Here is a 19,004-nt window from a genome sequence, read left to right on the forward strand (position 1 = left end):
TAATATGGTAGCTTGAATTGCATGAAATTGTCACTTTTCTTATTTTTCTCTCTAGAGCTTCTGTGAGGTAGATTTTATTATCTCAGTTTGCAGAAAAAGAACCAACACCCAGAAAGGTTAAGTAGCCTCTGCAAGGCCACACAACTCAGCCATGCAAAAGTAAGAGTTCGGGTACAACGCTCATCCCCCTGACCACACACACACCTCAGTGCTACAGAAGGGCTGCCTTCTAGAAATGATCCATTGCTCCAAAATCCTGAAAATGATTCTGGTCTGTGTTTTGGAGGCAAGCTGGTATCCAGCCTTGAGATAAGCTGACACTAAATCTGAAAGCATCTTATTCCTTAGCTAGTTTTGCCTCCCTGCTTATGATCACACACAGGGAGACAAAACTAGCTGAGGAATAAGATGCTAGAAGGGGCAAATCAGCTGCCCATGCTTGTCTATTATATACCCAAGATAAAAGCCATAGCCCTGCCTATAAATGGAAAAATCTGAGCCAAAGAACCTGGTTTTCCCTCTGTGCCAAAGGGGCATCAGGGCGTGGAAGCATGAATTTGAGGGGGAAATTCTGACTTGAGATTTTCTTTAAAGGCCCAGAGAATCTGTTCTATGCAATACAAAAATAGTGTGTATAATATCTTAATAAAGGCTTATCATTTTTTTAAGCCAGCAGCCTTGACTGAGAGAGATTGCCAAATCACCCACTATATAACATCACTAAAACACTATTTTCATTCAAGCTTTCTTGTTTAAGTTGGTTGGCCATCTGTTTCTAGGAGACACTGGAAAGGCAGAAGGTCAAACAAAGGCCATGACTCAGAAGCTCTTTCAAAGTGCCCTTGAGCAAAACCTTTAACCTTTCTGGGCCTTAAGCCCATGTCTGAGATGAGAAGAGTAATTATGTTGTTTATTTGTCTAACGAATATTTGTTGAGCATCTACTCTGAGCCAATCCCAACTCCACTGGGAGGCTTCTAGTGTTTATCTGGTTATTATTAAAAAATGACTTGTGCTTATGAAATTCCATTCCAATATCCACCACAATGTGAAACGCACAGCCTTCCACTCACTTCTAGGACCGTCCTACAGAAACGCACACGGGCACAAAGATCACAGGCTGTTTATTAAAGAATATTTGTAACGGCAAAAACAAAACACAACTGTAGACCATCTAAATGTCAGGAATGCCATTAATCAACTTAAAAGAATGAGAAAAGTCCATCACATTTAAAAGGGGGGAAAGCAAATTATATACATCAAATTTGCTTTTATATTTTAATATATGATCCCATTTATGTAAACAAACAAAAAAGACTTTTGATTGGCTACATATATTTATAAATGCATAGAAAACGGTCTAAAACTCCAAGTGATTAACAGTGGTTACTTCTAAAAAGGTAATTGGGTTTTTTTTTTTTAAAAAAAAAGGTAACTTGGGTTGGGATGGGATGACTTTCACTTTTTACTCCATAAACATCATACTGTTGAAATATTTTAAAGCAAGCCAATATGACTTATTTTAAACTTCTAAACATAATTTGAAAGTTTTTATGCTTTGTAAGTTAAGCAATAAGAACAGACAGACAGGACAAAGTTAATCTAGGCCTTAGACTCTGCTAATTCTTAGACTGACGTTGTTTATCTCTGAGAATGAAGCTGAAGTCAGATGCTTACGGACCCTCCTGACTTGAGATAACCTTGAGGAATCCAGGGAGGAAGAGGTTACAGGGAAAACATAACACACAGCAGAGATGTTTACAGAAGGGGCCTCTCTGCCCTTGCAGGCCCCTCTGTGCTTCTCCTTTGTAATTCTCAAAGTGGGTAAAGTGAGAAAAAGAGATGTGGGCACATCTCTGCCTGGAAGCTTCTAGCTGGGCCTGGTTCTGACAGAAAGAAGCCTTGGGAGGGCGCTCCCACAGGGCGCTCCCACCAGGTGCCCAGCTCCAAGTCAGCACCTGACCCTCCGGGACCCGGTCCACCCAGAGCGATGTCCAGTAACTGACCCCACACCACTCCAGCCTCACTGTAGCCCAGAGGATGCTGGCTCAAGAGGGTGGAGGAGTGAAAACAGGCTGGAGACCGGCCTTTCTGTAGAGCGTGGGGAAGTCGGTGCAGTGAGAGCTGAGCGCCGCTCACCTCCGAGGGGAGGCGGGCTGCCCTCGAGGAGAGAGCCCCACTGTCCCGTCGTCCTAACTCTCCCTTACCCCTCACACAGAGGGGGCCACGGCCAGCGAGTACAAGGCTCTGATGACCGAGCTCAAGATCCTGACCCACATCGGCCACCATCTGAACGTCGTCAACTTGCTGGGAGCCTGCACCAAGCAAGGAGGTAGGTGGGAGGGGGGGCTGCTCTTCTCCGGGTTCACACGCCAGGGCAGCTTCTCTGTCCCTCTACCCTTCCCTCCACCCCCTGGAAGACGGCCTGCTGTGGTCCGGAGCAGTCTGTCCCAGGATGGAAGGGGCTCCCATACTGGAAATGCCTTCCCTGGATGCTTACCTTAAAGGTTCCGAACAGAAGGACTCCCTTTGAGACCCGTCTGGTTCTGATGAACCAGACCCAGAAGGACACCCATGATGGGAGCCGAGGTAAACTCGCAGAAGGTGGGCATTCCGGAAGCTTCCTCCAAGGGAAGGGATGGCTCCAGGCAGGATCCCAAGAGAAGGAGGGGCCAGCCATGGCCTTCAGACAGGCCTCACCCACCCGGGCCAAGTGCAGGGACTGGGCTGTGTCAGGACCGAGACTCCCACAGGCCTTTCCAACCTCCCCCAGGGCAGGGCCCGCAGCCGGGAGCCCCTCTGGGACCACGTCTTCTTTGATCCAGAACCTGATGCTGTTCTTCCCCAAGGCCTTGAGCCTGGTTGGATGAGTGGTGGGGAGGACCGAGGGGCCTGGGGGAAGACTTCAGGGCATCCAGGGACCCGCAGTGCAGCTCTGGGGTCTCCTCCCTTCCCAACCCTCTTGCTTCTTTTGACCAGAAGTTGGCAAACCACGGTTGGTCAGCCTGTGGGCTTCATTTGACTGTTTGAAATAGCTGGGGGATTGGAGGGGGGGGTGGTGCGGGGCAGGCAAAAGAAGTATATTTTGTGACATGGGATAATGTTATGAAATTGAAATCCCTGCATTCGTAAAGTTGAAACACAGTCACTCAAGGGTGTCATCCAAGGCGTTCTCAGGCTACAGAGGCAGACTTGAATAGAAGTGTGGCCTGCTGCTTAGTCACTCCAGTCGTGTCCGACTCTTGGCAACCCCATGGACTGTAGCTCGCCAGGCTCCTCTGTCCATGGGATTTTCCAGGCAAGGATACTGGAGTGGGTTGCCATTCCCTTCTCCTGGGTTGTGTGGCCTACTGAGCCTCAAATATTTATCTTCTCTTCCTTTATAAATTGGCTGATCCCCACTTTCGATCTTGAAAGCCCCAAGGCAGTCTCCATGCAGACGCCCCTGGGGAGGGGAGGGGAGGGGGAGAGCAGAGAAGTCAGGCCAGACAGGACCTGGGAGAAGGGGCTGATGTCCCGAGGCTGGGGGCAGGGAGGGTGGTGCCAGTCACAGGCAGAGCCCTGACCTTGCCCCAACTCCCCTCCTCAAAGTTCTCTCTCTTCTACTAGTCTTCTTTTTTTCTGCTTCTTCCCCATACTCCTCCCCCATGTCTACTCTTGTATTTTTAAACTCTTTCTCAGGTTCAATTGAAAAAGAAATCTCACTCCTAAGCATCTCCCAGAAAATGTTAGTCACCAAATCATGTCTGACTCCTTCGTGACCCTATGAACTGTATCCCATCAGGCTCCTCTGTCCATGGGATTCTCCAGGCAAGAGTACTGGAGTGGGTAGCCATTCCCTTCTCCAAGGGGTCTTCCCAACCCAGGGATTCCCCCAGAACTTGCTAACAGAAAAACAAGCCGGTTTGAGACCTCCAGGCCTACCGAAGCTGGCAGACGACTGGCTGAGCTTGTGTCGCTTTGGTTGCAGGGCCCCTAATGGTGATTGTTGAATACTGCAAATATGGAAATCTCTCCAACTATCTCAAGAGCAAACGGGCCTTATTCTTTCTCAACAAGGTAAGGAACTTCTGGGTTGGGGATTTTTCAACAAAGAATTGAGTTTCCATTCAGGCTATAGCAGCATAGTCATGTCTAGTAGTCATGTACGGATGTGAGAGTTGGATCATAGAGAAGGCTGAGCACCAAAGAACTGATGCTTTCAAATTATGGTGTTGGAGAAGACTCTTGAGAGTCCCTTAGTCTGCAAGGAGATCAAACTAGTCAATCCTAAAGGAAATCAACCCTGAATATTCATGAGGAGGACTGATGCTGAAGCTAAAGCTCTAATACTCTGGCCACCTAATGGGAAGAACTGATTCATTGGAAAAGACCCTGATGCTGGGAAAGATTGAAGGCAAGAGGAGAAGGGGGTGACAGAAGATGAGATGGTTGGATGGCATCTCCGACTTGATGGACATGAGTTTGAGCAAACTATAGGAGATGGTGAAGAACAGGGAAGCCTGATGTGCTGCAGTCCATGCAGTTGCAAAGAGCTAGACACAACCAGAGCAACTGAACAACAAAAATAATAGCATAAAACAAGAAAATGTATTTTTCCGTTGCCAACTAAAGAAATGTTGCTAGCTTCCCATCTGGCTCTACAAGGACTGAGTCATTAGCCACTGCAGCCACTCACCTTTGTTCTCAGCTGCTTGGTCGTGTCTGACTCTTTGCATCTCCATGGATGGTAGCCCACCAGGTTCCTCTGTCCATGGAATTTTCCAGGCAAGAAAACTGGAGTGGGTTGCCATTTCCTCCTCCAGAGGATCTTTTGCTGACCTTTAGAACACTCTGAAAGGAGTTCAGGTGGAGATTAGAAATAAGGCAATCTGTGCCCTGGGAAAACTAGCAGAACAGGCCTTCAGATAGTCACATATTTTCACAGGAGAAATTTTTTAGGAACCCGTATTTTTTTCTCTCTCCTAGTCAGAAAAGCCCTGAAACCATTAACTAAGGTATCTGTTCCCTGGGACTAGCAGCAGCCTTCCACCTGTGTATGTTCTGGGTTGCACGCACTGTCTTGACCAGAATCACGTGTAAACTGACCTCCCCTACCACCTCAGAGCTCTCTGCAAGGCTACTCCCAGACCACAGTCCTCAGAAAGACACTGAATAAACCTGACTCACAGTTTTGAGGTTGTGCTTTTCCTCAGTCAACACCGTTAATGACTAAGCTTAAAACACAGTCTCTGCTTTTTCCTTTAAAAGAAGTTTTTTTTTCCAGAAATTGATTTAACATTGTAAAGCAATGACACTCCCATAAAGCAGAGAGACAACAAGGAAGCAAAAAAAAAAACCTCTTTCTTTCTGTGCTAATATATCACACTCTTTTTGTGGCAAGCACAGAGACTATTTGATCCACTGTGTGCAGTGATAGACATTAAATCTACTAGCCATCTATCTAAATGTCAAGTCATCTTGATAAATTTCTCTCTCCCCATCTCTCTCTCTCCCCCTCCCCCCGCCTCCATACACACCCAGACATGCACAAATCACTTAGTCTCTCGTATCTTAAAAGATGATGGCAAGGCAGATTCTTTACTGTCTGAGCCACCAGGGAAGCCCAAACCCAGATGGCATATTAAAGGGCAAAGACATCACTTTGCTGACAAAGGTCCGTCTAGTCAAATCTATGGTTTTTCCAGTAGTCATGTACAGATGTGAGAGTTGGACCATAAAGAGGGCTGAGCGCTGAAGAATTGATACTTTTGAATTGTGGTGCTGGAGAAGACTCTTGAGAATCCCTCGGACTGCAAGGAGATCGTTAATCCTATAGGAAATCAACCCTGAATATTCATTGGAAGGACTGATGCTGAAACTGAAGCTCCAATACTTTGGCCATCTGATGGGAAGAACTGACTCATTGGAAAAGACCCTGATGCTGGGAAAGACTGAGGGCGGGAGGAGAAGGGGACGACAGAGGATGAGATGGTTGGATGGCATCACCGACTCAATGGACATGGGTTTGAGCAAAGTCTGGGAGACTGAAGGACAGGGAAGCCTGGCGTGCTGCAGTCCATGGAGTTGCAAAGAGTTGGGCACGACTTAGCAACTGAAAAATAACATGATAAGAATCTTAAAGCCGAAAGGGATCTTTGTGATCAGCTAGTCCACACTCACATCACAGACGTGCCTAGAAAGTCCAGCAATTGCCTTAAGGACATGAACTTGGCAAAAGATAAAGTCAAGGAGAAAGAACCCAGCTCTTCTAATGTCCCTTCAATACTTTTTCCATGCACTGTCCTGGGTAAGAAGAGGGGGAAAAAAACATAAGAAAAAGTGGAGAATGGTACCCTGGGCTGAGAGTTGTACAACTTCTCTTCAGTCCTGAAATCCTGGGCTGGCTTCAGGAAGAACTAAGCCAGCAAGAATACCCCAGGGACCTGGGCAGGATGGAACGTTTGCGTTCGTACGTCCTTTGTTTGAAGAGCCTGCTTCCTTCTCAGGCTATATTTAATGATTCACCTCCCTGTTGGTGGGGCTCAGTGTTTTCGTGGAAAACACACAGCTGTATTTCACATTTGGAACCTAAAGACATATACAGAGAAGGTGAAGGAAAAACCGAAAGGCTGAATCGAAATGGGATATTTCATTTTCCAAATAAATTCACTAGGATCTTTAAATATTATTTGTAATAAATCCAATGGATTCTGTCAGAGTCCCAAAAGTTCAGTAAATCAACCTTTATTTACCAGAAACAGTTACCAATGAGCAGAGCTAAATATACCATTTACCGGGAGTGGGGAAGCAGGGGTGGGGTGGGGGAGTCTGAGTTACGGTCCCTGGAGCTTCGCCAAAGAGTCAAGAACTTTTCACCCCAGCACCTTCCCCTGCCCACTTCTGTCCTGGAAAGGATCTTGTGGGAAATAAAATTTCAGTCCCCAACTGAGCAGAATCAAATCTAACTGCCTCAGGGCCAGACAGTAACCAGAGTTAACATTCTTTACCTGCTCTCAGGTAGGTCACCTGGATGGCAGCGGGGGTTCACTCTGAGGATTAACTCCCTTCTGCGGCAGGCACAAGAGGGTCTCTTTCTAGGGGCAGGAGCCTAGAGACCCTCTGTGCTTCCAAGGTTTTGGGGGCTGAAGCTGACGTGTCTGTCCTCTGCTTGCTCCCACTACGCCCTCTAGTGGACGGACCACTCCCACGTAGTGATGCTTCCAGGAAAAACCAAGGAAGGATGGGGAGCCAGCCCGGCCACAAAGCCAGGTGGTTCAGGGGACGCCTTTGAACCCCAGTCCCCCTACAGCCACCCCTGCCTGAGCCAGGTACACGGTGGACTCACGAAGCCACTGAGAGTGCTGTTTCTAGAGTCACAGCAATTAGATGAATTACTAAAGATGATACCCATCTTTTCTGGTTCCACCCAAAACCAACAACTCCTGTGAGTCCATACATAAGATGATAGAGCTTTTCAGATGTGGAAAAGGAAGTCCCAGAAAAGCAAGGTGGTTCGCTGCTCAAGATCACACACTTAATGAAAGAGTTGGATACACTCCAGGGCTCAGATGCCCAGTTCAGAATGAAAGGCATTTTCTGCCTTTGTTAGGATCAGGCTACATCTTTGAATGGAGGGGAGAAGAAGAAATGGTCACGTTCCCTCCTTCTCCAAGGAAACCAGACACATTGGTAACTGCAGCCTTCTCTTATTACTCCCACTGGGGATTATAAAGCGTGGTCTCAGGTTGACTGGGAACCCTTTTCCATCATTCCGTATCTTTCCCAAGATGGCGCACGGGATGGAAAAGTGCTTACGGGCACAGAATGGAGTTGGCTAGACCTGGGTTCAAGCTTTGCCATCTATCAGCCGCATGTGACTTTGATTATTTGACTTCTCTGAATGTATTCCTTCATGTATTGTAAGAGCTACTTTGTAAAACTGTTGGAAAGATTAAATGAGAAAGTGTACCTAAGACCCTCAGTGTGCTGCCTCGCAGAGTAAGTGCTCAGTGAACAGCAGCTGCTGTGCATATTCCTTTATCCCACCTGAGATGCTACCCAGAAGCCCAGGCAAGAGTGCAAGACTTCCCACCCCCAGGGGGCAGCCGGGCTACTAGTTTACTAGCCCTCCTCTCAGAGGACATCCTCCCAACACAGGCAATTGCTGGCCTGAGGGCCCAGTCGCCCTTCTGCTGTTCCATCCCTTTCATCACTGTCTTCCTTGGTCTCTTAAAAGGATGCAGCCTTACACGTGGAGCCTAAGAAAGAAAAAATGGAGCCAGACCTGGAGCAGGGCGAGAAACAAAGACTAGACAGCGTTACCAGCAGCGAGAGCTTCGCGAGCTCCGGGTTTCAGGAAGATAAAAGTCTCAGTGATGTTGAGGAAGAGGAGGGTAGGTATTAATTCCTTCCTGTCCTCCAGTCTGAGATATTTTTACAACACACTGTGCATCTCTGAAATTTTTTTCTTCTTTATCACCCTAATAAACATCCGTGAGAGACTCAAAGGCTAATGTCCTGGGGAGATAAGATTTGAATTTAGATTATTTCCAGAGTTACTAATTTTGACAGGGAACTGTACAACTGTCTTACCCCCAGGCCTTTCTGTCTTAATGGATCATCCTCCTGCCCCCTGTCCCCACCCCCCAACACTTGGGCAAACCGGGCTAGAGGCCTGGAAAAATGTTGGATATTCATGTGGAGACTGAAATGCTCTCAAAGATGAACTCTGATCTGTTTGTTGGTTTGTTTTATGTTTTGCTAATGCTGTTCCAATAAACTGGGATTTGGTGGCCTGACAAGAGCCTTTACAAACAGCTTCGGTTTTAATACTTTCCAGATTTTGACGACTTCTACAAGCAGCCCATCACTATGGAAGATCTGATTTCTTACAGTTTTCAAGTGGCCAGAGGCATGGAGTTTTTGTCCTCCAGAAAGGTCAGCTCTCACTCTTCACTGTTTTGCTTCTTTGCTCAGCCTGGATGTGTGGATATACACACGGGCAAGCACAAACCTTTGCTATAAGTTCACTTTTCCTCATATTTGCTAGTATGTAGGCCCTTAAATGGGCTTCCCTGGTGGCTCATTGGTAAAGAATCCGCCTGCCACTCAAGAAGACGTGGGTTCAATTCCTGGGTCAGAAGATCCCCTGAAGGAAAAAATGGCAAGCCACTCCAGCATCCGTGCCTGGAAAATCCTGGACAGAGGAGCCTGCCAGGCTACCATCCGTAGGGTCACAAAAGAGTGAGATACAACTTAGTAACTAAACAACAACAGGTCCTTAAACGTAGAGTGAACTTCACAACACACTCCTTAGTCTGTCCTGATGTGAGTGAGGAGGTTTGAGAAATGACTCTTGGGTACCAGTGAAAGTGTTAGTGCTAAGTCATGTCCTACTCTTTGCAACCTCTATGGACTGTAACCCACCAGACTCCTCTGTCCATGGGATTCTCCAGGCAAGAACACTGGAGTGGGTTGCCATTCCCTTCTCCAGGGGATCTTCCTGACCCAGGACTCCTGCATGGCAGGTGGATTCTTTACTGTCTGAGCCACCAGGGAAGCCTTGTGGGTAGGGTACCAGTGGGTAGATCTTAATTCTAGGGGAAGAGCTTGCTGGGTTTCAGACTAGATGATCCCAGCATCCATGCTCCATGTTTTCCCCTAGCATGCCTCCAGAACTGGTCAGAATCTCAGAGTACACGGCTCCACATCTGTTAGCTCATCCCAGGGGAGTCCTCCTAGGAAACTCCAGCTGGGTGGTGATCTGGTCTCAGCAGCTCAGGATAAAAGGCTATGGGGAAGTTGAGCTCCCTGGGAGAATGGACGGCCAGCTCTGTTTACCTGATGCCATCCTGCAGCACCGGGGCAGAGAGGATTCGGGGCACTCCTTGACTTGGGGGCCTCCAAGGGGTCTGAATTTGTAGAGAGAAATGCTTCATGTTTGGGGCGACGCCATGTGCACAGAGAGTTGGTCCCTTCGTGTAAAGGAAGCATGTGACATGAGTCCCCGAGTTAAGAACAGCGAGAAGGCTCAGGAAATTCCTGGATGAGATTAAGACAGCATCGATAATGACACTGTTTTTACTCTAGTGCATTCATCGGGACCTGGCCGCACGAAACATACTTTTGTCTGAGAACAACGTGGTGAAGATTTGTGACTTTGGCCTTGCCCGGGATATTTATAAGAACCCCGACTATGTGAGAAAAGGAGATGTAAGTCCAAAGTTTGATGTTTGTTTGACTCATTGGGGCCCTATCATTCCTAAACCATAGACCAAAGCCCTTGGTAAATATTTACATTTCCTCAGCAGAGGTCCCCAAACAACAGACTGTGCAGACAGGCTGGCCCCACGGCCTCTGGACCCGAGGGTCCTCGCACGGGGCCCAGAGAGGCCCTGCTCTCCTCCTCCGGTCCTTCCCTTGGCCCCAGCCCAGCTCCTGTCCCTTGGACCCTTGACCGCTGGTCAGTAGCCCTGCCGAGCCCATGTCAGCCCCTCCTCTGCCCCCCCGGAGGGAGTTCCCCAGGCAGCTGGGAGAACAGCCTGGACTCTTCCCCTCAGATAAAGCTGGGTGATGGATTCGGCAGGTGTACACGTCTCAGGAAAGGGTGGGGGTGGCCGTCCACATGACCTCACTGGGGAGGAAATCACGTCCCCTTCGGGTCCGCCCTCCTGCCCAGCATCTCTGCTGGCTCACACTGGCTTCTCCTCCTTCCCGTCTCTGGCGATAAGTGTTATTTCCACTTTTAGAGCTGACCTCCCGTGTCCTCTCCCCTCTGGCCTTTACCCTGAAGGCTTCATTATGTCTGGGTCTGGGCCCAGACAACTACTCTCTGCTCCTGGCTCTCAGAGCGAGCACACAGGTCATCCAGAGAGCTTGTTAAACTGATTCCAAAGTCTTGAGTGGGGCCTGAGAAGGTGCCTCTCTCTAACAACTCTTCAGGTGTGGCGGACTCAGCCAGTCCCAGGATTCTACTCTGAGAACCACGCTCGCCTGTCTCTCTTCTTTCTCTCTTTCTTTGACCTCACTTCCAGGCATGCAGGATCTTAGTTCCCTGACCAGGGATGGAACACACATCCCCTGCATCGGAAACCTGGAGTCTTAACCACTGGACCCCGCTGGGGGAGTCCCCCCCAGTTTCTTTAAAAGGAAAACAACAACAGGCTTTCCTCGAGAGCCCTGACTTACAAAGATGGCAACTACCTGGGTGGGTGTCTGTGCTCTCTCCTGTGCATCATTCAGCCTCTCCCCAGCCCTCCCCGCTCTATTTTTCTCTGTCCCCGACTCATCCCAGGGTCCCTGTCAATCTCCATCCCTATAAAGCCATAGGGCCGGACCCACTGGGACTCCCATTCCAAAACCAGTCACACGGGGCCCTAAACACTATCACCTTCCTTCTTTTCCATACCTTTGCCCACACCTCCAGTCAATGACTTAAAATCCTGTGTTTTATATCGTAATGCCTTTCAAAACTCCTCCTTGTTAAGAAAAATTCCTGGAAATGATCGATTTCCCAGATACCTTCTATCGGGTTGGTCAAAAAGTCTGTTTGGATTTTTCCATTAGATGTTACAGAAAAACCCCAAGGAACATTTTGGCCAACTGCGTAATTCGCAGGGCTCTTTCCCAGGTCCACGTGGAGTGCGGGCTGTTTGAGGAAGGAGGCTTTCTTACAGAGTCGGGTGCTCTGGGCACAGAGGAAGGGCTTACTAAACAGTTACTGCCCGTCATAGGGATGAACACAGCACACTTTCAGGGCCACACTTTAGGCTGACGTGCACTCTCCATCCTAGGAAACCCTGCTGCTCCGGGAAATGATTTAAGGCCAAGCGTTATCTGGGAGGTGACCCCCGGGTGCTCGGGACAAATGTGCTTTGTTTGCATGCCCTCCTGCTCAAGGCGTCCCTTCGCCCTTTTCCAGACACGACTTCCTCTGAAGTGGATGGCTCCCGAGTCCATCTTTGACAAGATCTATAGCACCAAGAGCGACGTGTGGTCTTACGGAGTGCTGCTGTGGGAGATCTTCTCCTTAGGTGAGTCTAGGGGCAGGAGGAGAGGGGACAGCTGCCCAGAGCTGAGCGTCCGCCTCCTCTAGGGAATCACCTGGGCTGAAGCAGCCACTAAAACCCATGCGGGGGCTCAGAGTGGTGTGCCCATACGTGCCTGGACCACAAAAAAAACACACAGGGGCCTGCAAGAGAGGTCTGACTAGAATACAATCTCCAGTCCCACTTACCTCCAGCCAATCTGGCTACCCCTTCCCTGTCTTCCTAATTCCCTTCCCTTGTCCTAAATTCCTCAAACACCCAGAATCTTTAATACCCACACCTCTCTGCTCCCTGCATCCTTCCACCCAAAACCCTGCAGAATTTCCCAGGAAAGACCCAACAAGCTCAGCTCACCCCCTGCCTCTGTTCAGCATGGCTGGCCCCAGAAGCCGGTTCACACAGGATGAACGGCAGAAATGTTGGTTGTGTGCGGGTGCACTCAGCTTCCACCAACATGCACTGCGGTGGCTAAAAACCTGGTCCCAGGCCCGCGCTGCCAGATGCGTCCGGCGCCCACATCTGGCTGCAGACGCACAGCTGATGCTCCGAGGCCTCCCTCGAACGGCCGGGTCTAGCCAAGAGTCTTTCTAGACTTTGCCAAAAACTTGCCTCTCAGAGCAAATAAAAGTCACCCAGTAACATCCCTGGCTTCCTGTAATGTGGGAAAACCATTCCCCTGCTTTCGATGACAGGCACCTGTTGCCTGCAATCTTTGAAAGTGGCTTGGCGGCTGCAGTGGCCCCGCGGGGACACAGCGCCAGCGCCGCACGCACCCAGCTGCTTCCTCCCAGCTGCGGTCACTCCAAGGTACAGACAAACAAACGCTGAGAGAGACTAGCTGCCAGGTCTGGGCTGGGGCCGATACGGAGGCCTGCTCACCCCCAGCCACAAATCCCTCCAAGAAGGGTTGTTCCCTGCGATCCTGGCCAGAAAATTTGGCAAAAGGGCAAAGTCCCGGTTCCTCTGGCCCTCCAGGCCCGTGGGCAGCCCCTCAACCTTCACATCAGCCCGCCCAGTCCCGGCTCCCAACCCTCCTCCCCCAGACCCATCACAGCAACTGCCCCTCCCCCTGCTCAATGCTGTATGAGGTTTACAGGAAAGTAGGGAGTTAAATGGAGAAGGCAATGGCACCCCACTCCAGTACTCTTGCCTGGAAAATCCCATGGAGGGAGGAGCCTGGAAGGCTGCAGTCCATGGGGTCGCTGAGGGTCAGACACGACTGAGCGACTTCACTTTCACTTTTCACTTTCACGCACTGGAGAAGGAAATGGCAACCCACTCCAGTGTTCTTGCCTGGAGAATCCCAGGGACGGGGGAGCCTGGTGGGCTGCCGTCTATGGGGTCGCACAGAGTCAGACACGACTGAAGTGACTTAGCAGCAGCAGGGAGTTAAAATCCCAACGAATGAGTCTCTAAAGGATGGGATTTGTCTAGAGTTTCTTCTCCGGGTTGGGGGGGGTGGGGGGCCCTCAGACACCAGCCTTTCTCCTGACCAGACAGGAGCAGCCCTGGGAACCAGGCAGGGGGCATCAGACACCCAGCACCATGGGGCCAACCCAGCTGCTCTGTGGCCGTGCTGTGTGCCAAGGGCCCTTCCCGTCCCTGGGAATTTGCCACCAACCATCACCTCGGAGGAGGAGACAGACACTGAACTGGCCCGCACGTGCCCAAGGCCGTAACACGCCCTGTGCTCTCTCGTCCCTGCTGCAGGTGGGTCCCCCTACCCGGGGGTGCAGATGGACGAGGACTTCTGTAGCCGCCTGAAGGACGGGATGAGGATGCGGGCACCCGAGTACGCCACGCCTGAAATGTGAGCCTCCCCCACAGCCCCTCTACTCCCACCCGGACCCCCATGCCCCACGGTTCCCCCCAACACCAGGCCTCCTCAGGAAGGGGACGCTCTGTTGAGTTTCAGAATCCCCCATCCTGGGAGATACAGGCCAACCCTTGTCTCCAGGGATGCCCCTGAGTACCCCCGTGGGGACCCAGCATCTTCCAGAAGTGGGACTTCAGGTCCTGAACCATCCCTACCCGGGTCCTCCCTCCACCCCGACACAACATCCAGGTGTGAGCCTGGGAAACCCTGAACAGACCACCCAGGAGCTGGGGCCCAGACCTTGGGGGTGGCTCAGACTGGGAACCAGTGGGCTTGGCAGGCAGCCGGGGTGGAGGCCAGCAGGGGAGCAGTGCTGACCCCTGTCCACAGCAGGGATCTGTAGGGGCTGGTCTGGAATGCAGGGGAGACGGGAGGGAAAGAGGCCTCCTATTAGGACCTGGCTGGACCTGTGAGCCCAGGGCCTTCCTGACAGCTCTCCCCAGTGGACAAGTGCTCACTCGCCCTGCAAACACTTTTCCCTGAAGCTCTGGGCCTGTTTTGCACGCTGAGGCCTGGGCAGGAATGTGATGACCCCAGCAGTTTTGTGTCCAGCTGCCATCAAGGACTCAGGGGAGCCCCACCACCACCACGTCCCCCCGCCCCACAGCAGCACCGCCTTTCCTGCAGGGCCCTCCCATCCCACCCACACGGCGGGGGCCTGCTGGGAGCCCTGCGATGGCCTTCAGGAGGAGCTAGAGGGAACGAAGGAAGTGGGGCTTGGCCAGAGTGCAAGGCCGCTCTCTTTCCTTCACGGTCCAGAGACGAGCTAGGTCAGACCTAGGACGAGGCCGCCCGAGGACTCCGGCCACAAGGGCAGGGCTGGGAGCAGCCCAAGCGTAGAGGGAGAAGGGGCCCGGGCTCGTCAGGTGTGTGTGGTGCTTTGGCCAGGAAAGCACAAGGCCCTTCTGGGAGCTGGGGAGACAGCCAGGTGAGCCCCAGGCCCGGCCGGGCTGCAGAGAGAGAAAGGCAGGAGGGCTTTCTCTCATTTAAAATGAGAGGACTCTGCACTTTGCGATTTAAGTATTTCCCCTGCTACAATCTTACTGGAAGACCCCAGACGGCGTTGGGGGCAGGTGGGCGGGAATCGCCATCTGAACTGAATGAGCGATGGAGCTAGCCTCTAAGAAGTGTCGTGACTAGTTAGCTACGTACAGAGGAGACAGACAGAAAGGTGGTCCTCCAGACTCCCTAGACCACAGGACTGTCAAGTTAGGAACATACCCCATGGTCCTTAGAAGAAATATCTCTGACATGTTCACTCATGCTTTGAATTAAATATTTCTGCCCACTTTCCATATAATCTGAAAGTCACAAGAGCAAATTCCTAGTGACTAACAGTAATAATTGTTGGTGTGCAGTTGCTAAGTCATATCCAATTCTTTGCGACCCCATGGACTGCAGCACGCCAGGCTTCCCTGTCCTTCACCATCTCCCAGAGCTTGCTCAAACTCATGTCCATTAAGTTGGTGATGCCATCCAACCATCTCATCCTGCCGCCCCCCTTCTCTTTTCAACTTCAACAATAATGACAATTGCAGTCATTAACAGGTTTATTATTTATTAGTTACTTAGTGCTTATGAAGAGTCAGGCACTATCTTAAACACTTTAACATATACCCATTTACCTCATTCTCATAACAGCCTATGCAGTGGGTGCTATTATTATCCCCGTTGTACAGATGAGAAAACCAAGGCACAGAACACAGAAGTGGTTTGCCACTTTGCTAATTAGTTATGCAAACCAAGTCTGAGTCCAGAGCCCCCAGCACCACACTGCACACCTGCAGGGTGTGTTTCCAGTTCTTACACTTATTCTGGTCCAAAACAACTCACATCAACTTTGGGCCCCACATGGCCTTGGACTTTATGAAAGCTTCAAATCTTTATATATGAAGAGCACTTGTACCCCAGCTTAGAGCTAGAGAGAATTCCTCAATTCTAGGGAGTTTCTTATAGAAATTATAAAAAGCAGCCGCTTTGGGAAATGTTTGTTAAGTCCAGAATTCAAGAACGGACACAAGTATTCGTATGGCTGAGTTCCTTCACTGTTCACCTGAAACAGCCACAGCATTGTTACTTGGCTACGCATGCAAGGTTGTTTCAGTCATGTGTGACTCTTTGCCACCCCGTGAACTGTAGCCTGCCAGGCTCAGGTCCATGGAATACTCCAGGCAAGAATACTGGAGTGGGTTGCCCTTGGCTATACCCCAATATAAAATGTTTTCGGTGTTTAAAATTTTCTTTTAATTAAAAAAAGAAGTCCAAAATTCAAACCTTAAGCATTTGAAAGCTGATGGAGCCATTTCCACATTGCTTGTACCAATAGTGGGAAGACATGGGTAAGGATAATGTGCACTCTCAGAACTTGGGTCCTGTGACCTGAACTTGACCTAAATTGATGTGCACTTGGGAGCCTGGGTGATAGCTTGGACAGGAAGCTCCCTCCACAGGCCCCCTCACCCCTAGCTTGCTTTGCGAAGGCCTGTGGGGTTGGGTGTAACTGGTATCTCTTTTTCTTATTAAACCTATTTACTTAGTGATGTAAAACGGTTTAATGTTGACTCATTGGTTCCTCGCCCACAGCCTGTTTGATCAGATGTCTTTCAATGAGGAGGAGAAGTAATGAATGTTTTGATTTTTTTCTTTTCCTTTGGTGTTTGCAGAGATGATTCGCATTGAATTTTAGGCAAAAGGATTGGAAATCAGAAACCAGGGATCAAAATAAAAAACAGCAATAGTTGTAGGTGGTCCCTTTGGCTGGTTTCAGCAGAGAGGAACTTGGGAGCACCCTGCTCACAGCTCTTGCATTTCCTCCACCTCCGCCTTTCAGCGGTGAAGCGATGCTAGTTGAGATAAGCCTGCAGCCTCTTCTTGCCCAAATGCTGCCAACTCTCAGACCCACCTCCCTTTTTTTGCCCGGTTCAAGCCTTTCTTGCTTTGGCTACTTTTCAATAGAACATCTATGTATCTTTTCTGGGTGTCCCTGGTGGCTCAGTGGTAGAGAACCCACCTGCCAATGCAGGAGACGCAGGTTCAATCCCTGGGTCAGGAAGATCCCTGGATAAGGAAATGGCAACCCACTCCTGGAGTTGCCTGGAGAATATTCTTGCCTGGAGAATCCCATGGACAGAGGAGCCTGATGGGCTACAGTCCATGGAGTTGCAAAGAGTTGCATATGACTGAGCAACTAAACAACAACAAATGTATATACAACTGTGTGTGTGTGTGTGTGTGTGTGTATAACTGCTCTCCCAATAGCCTCTGAGAGTCTGTTTCTTGCTAGAGACCAGGGAGCCTTAGACAAGATAAGGCAGATTCAGGCCAGCCTCTGCCTCAGCCCTTATACCAGAGCTGAGGATCCAAGACTCGAGTCTGTGACCACCTGCCTCTGCAGAATTTCTGCACCTGTCTCAACAGATTAGTTGGATGGTATCACCGACTCAACGGACATGAGTTTGAGCAAACCCCAGGAGATGGTGAAGGACAGGGGAGCCTGACGTGCTGTGGTCCATGGGGTCGCAGAGAGTCAGACATGACTTAGCTACTGAACCACCACCTTAATGTGAGATCCACATGGGACTGTCTTATGTTCCTCTAGGCCATTGGCCACTGGCAGGCTGGCCCAGGTTCCCTGGGTGGGGCACGTGCCTGGAGCCCCCACTCTAAGGCATGGAGAGGTCAGGGAGGTCTCTCAGGTCAGGGAGAGTGAAGGAACCTTGAGCACGGCAGCCCCCATCCTGTGTGCCCAGGGAGCAGGGGCAACACCCCAGAGTTATAGTCCCTTCCTCACTCCCAGCTTCCTCCATGTCTATAAGTTCCACTCCAAGCAAGACCTGGCCCAAGCAGCCTTTTACGTATCACACTGTGTACCCACAATCTAAACAGAGTGAACACTACATACTGCAAAAAGCATCATCTTTATACGCATGACAACGCCCACCCCGCTGCTGACATGTATGGTAACCCATGTACCCACTACCGCCTCCAGCCGTCTCTATTTTCCTCTCACCCAACAGCTACCAGATCATGTTGGACTGCTGGCACAAAGACCCAAAAGAAAGGCCAAGATTTGTGGAGCTTGTGGAAAAACTAGGTGACCTGCTTCAAGCCAATGTACAACAGGTAAATTTATATAGACTATCAGAAGGCCAGATGCCTCTGATGTTAGTCAAGGGGTGTCTTCCTTGTCTCTCGTTATTTAGTGGCTATTAATAGCTGAGATCGGGCTTCCCTGGTGGCTCAGTGGTAAAGAATCCAGCTGCCAATGCAGAAGACATGGGTTCTACCCCTGAGTCTGGAAGATCCCCTGGAGGAGGGAATGGCAACCCACTCCAGTATTCTTTCCTAGAGAATTCCATGGACAGAGGACTCTGGTAGGCTACACTCCATGGGGTTGCCAGAGTCGGACACAACTTAGTGACTAAACAACAGCAACAATAGCTGAGATCACCAGCAAAAACACAAACAAAAAAGTGCATATATGCAGAAGTATCATCTCAAAACACAACCAAGATTATGGAAATGACATAGTTGAAGTGAGACAGTGCTGCAGAGAAATAGGCTGGAGTAGAACGCGTGTGATCAGAGCTCCACCTTTGCTGTTTCAGGATGGTAAAGACTACATTCCGCTCAACGCCATCCTGACAGGCAACACTGCGTTTACGTACTCGACACCTGCCTTCTCCGAGGACTTCTTCCAGGAAGATATTTCTGCTCCAAAGTTTAATTCAGGGAGTTCTGATAATGTCAGGTAAGATCTTTTCTTCTCCAACTTCATTTGATAAGATTTTCAAACTTTAAAAAAAAAAAGTTCACCTCCTAAACTCAACTGTAACATGTTGCCTTAGTCTGTCTGTGGGCTTTGCCAGTGGCTCAGTGGGTAAAGAATCCACCTGCCAATGCAGGAGACAAGAAGTCACAGGTTCAGTCCCTGGGTCGAGAAGATCCTCTGGAGGAGGAAATGGCAACCTACACCAGTATTCTTGCCTGAAAAATCCCACGGACAGAGGAGCCTATATTCTGTGTGTGTGTGTGTGTATGAAAGAGGACATACACCATTGTAATGCTTTGCCTCTAAACACTTTGGTATACATCTTGTAT

The 19,004-nt window shown here is 49.9% G+C and overlaps 1 protein-coding gene across 2 annotated transcripts in view; it reads left to right on the forward strand.

The window, feature by feature from the left end:
* The window catches only part of FLT1 (fms related receptor tyrosine kinase 1), a 205,688-nt gene that overhangs the window by 173,035 nt on the left and 13,649 nt on the right, over nucleotides 1-19,004 (forward strand). For both annotated transcript variants that reach the window (XM_086329568.1, XM_086329567.1), the window contains 9 exons: nucleotides 2,218-2,331; nucleotides 3,970-4,058; nucleotides 8,218-8,374; nucleotides 8,821-8,918; nucleotides 10,071-10,193; nucleotides 11,902-12,013; nucleotides 13,739-13,838; nucleotides 17,921-18,026; nucleotides 18,512-18,654. In XM_086329568.1, coding sequence (XP_086185694.1) covers nucleotides 2,218-2,331; nucleotides 3,970-4,058; nucleotides 8,218-8,374; nucleotides 8,821-8,918; nucleotides 10,071-10,193; nucleotides 11,902-12,013; nucleotides 13,739-13,838; nucleotides 17,921-18,026; nucleotides 18,512-18,654 — 1,042 coding nt within the window. The remainder of the gene's footprint in view (nucleotides 1-2,217; nucleotides 2,332-3,969; nucleotides 4,059-8,217; nucleotides 8,375-8,820; nucleotides 8,919-10,070; nucleotides 10,194-11,901; nucleotides 12,014-13,738; nucleotides 13,839-17,920; nucleotides 18,027-18,511; nucleotides 18,655-19,004) is intronic.

This window comes from Bos grunniens, chromosome 12 (assembly GCF_055505025.1).
Source record: "Bos grunniens cultivar Pamir isolate PY7600 chromosome 12, Bosgru_T2T1.0, whole genome shotgun sequence".
Taxonomy (NCBI): Eukaryota; Metazoa; Chordata; class Mammalia; order Artiodactyla; family Bovidae; genus Bos; species Bos grunniens.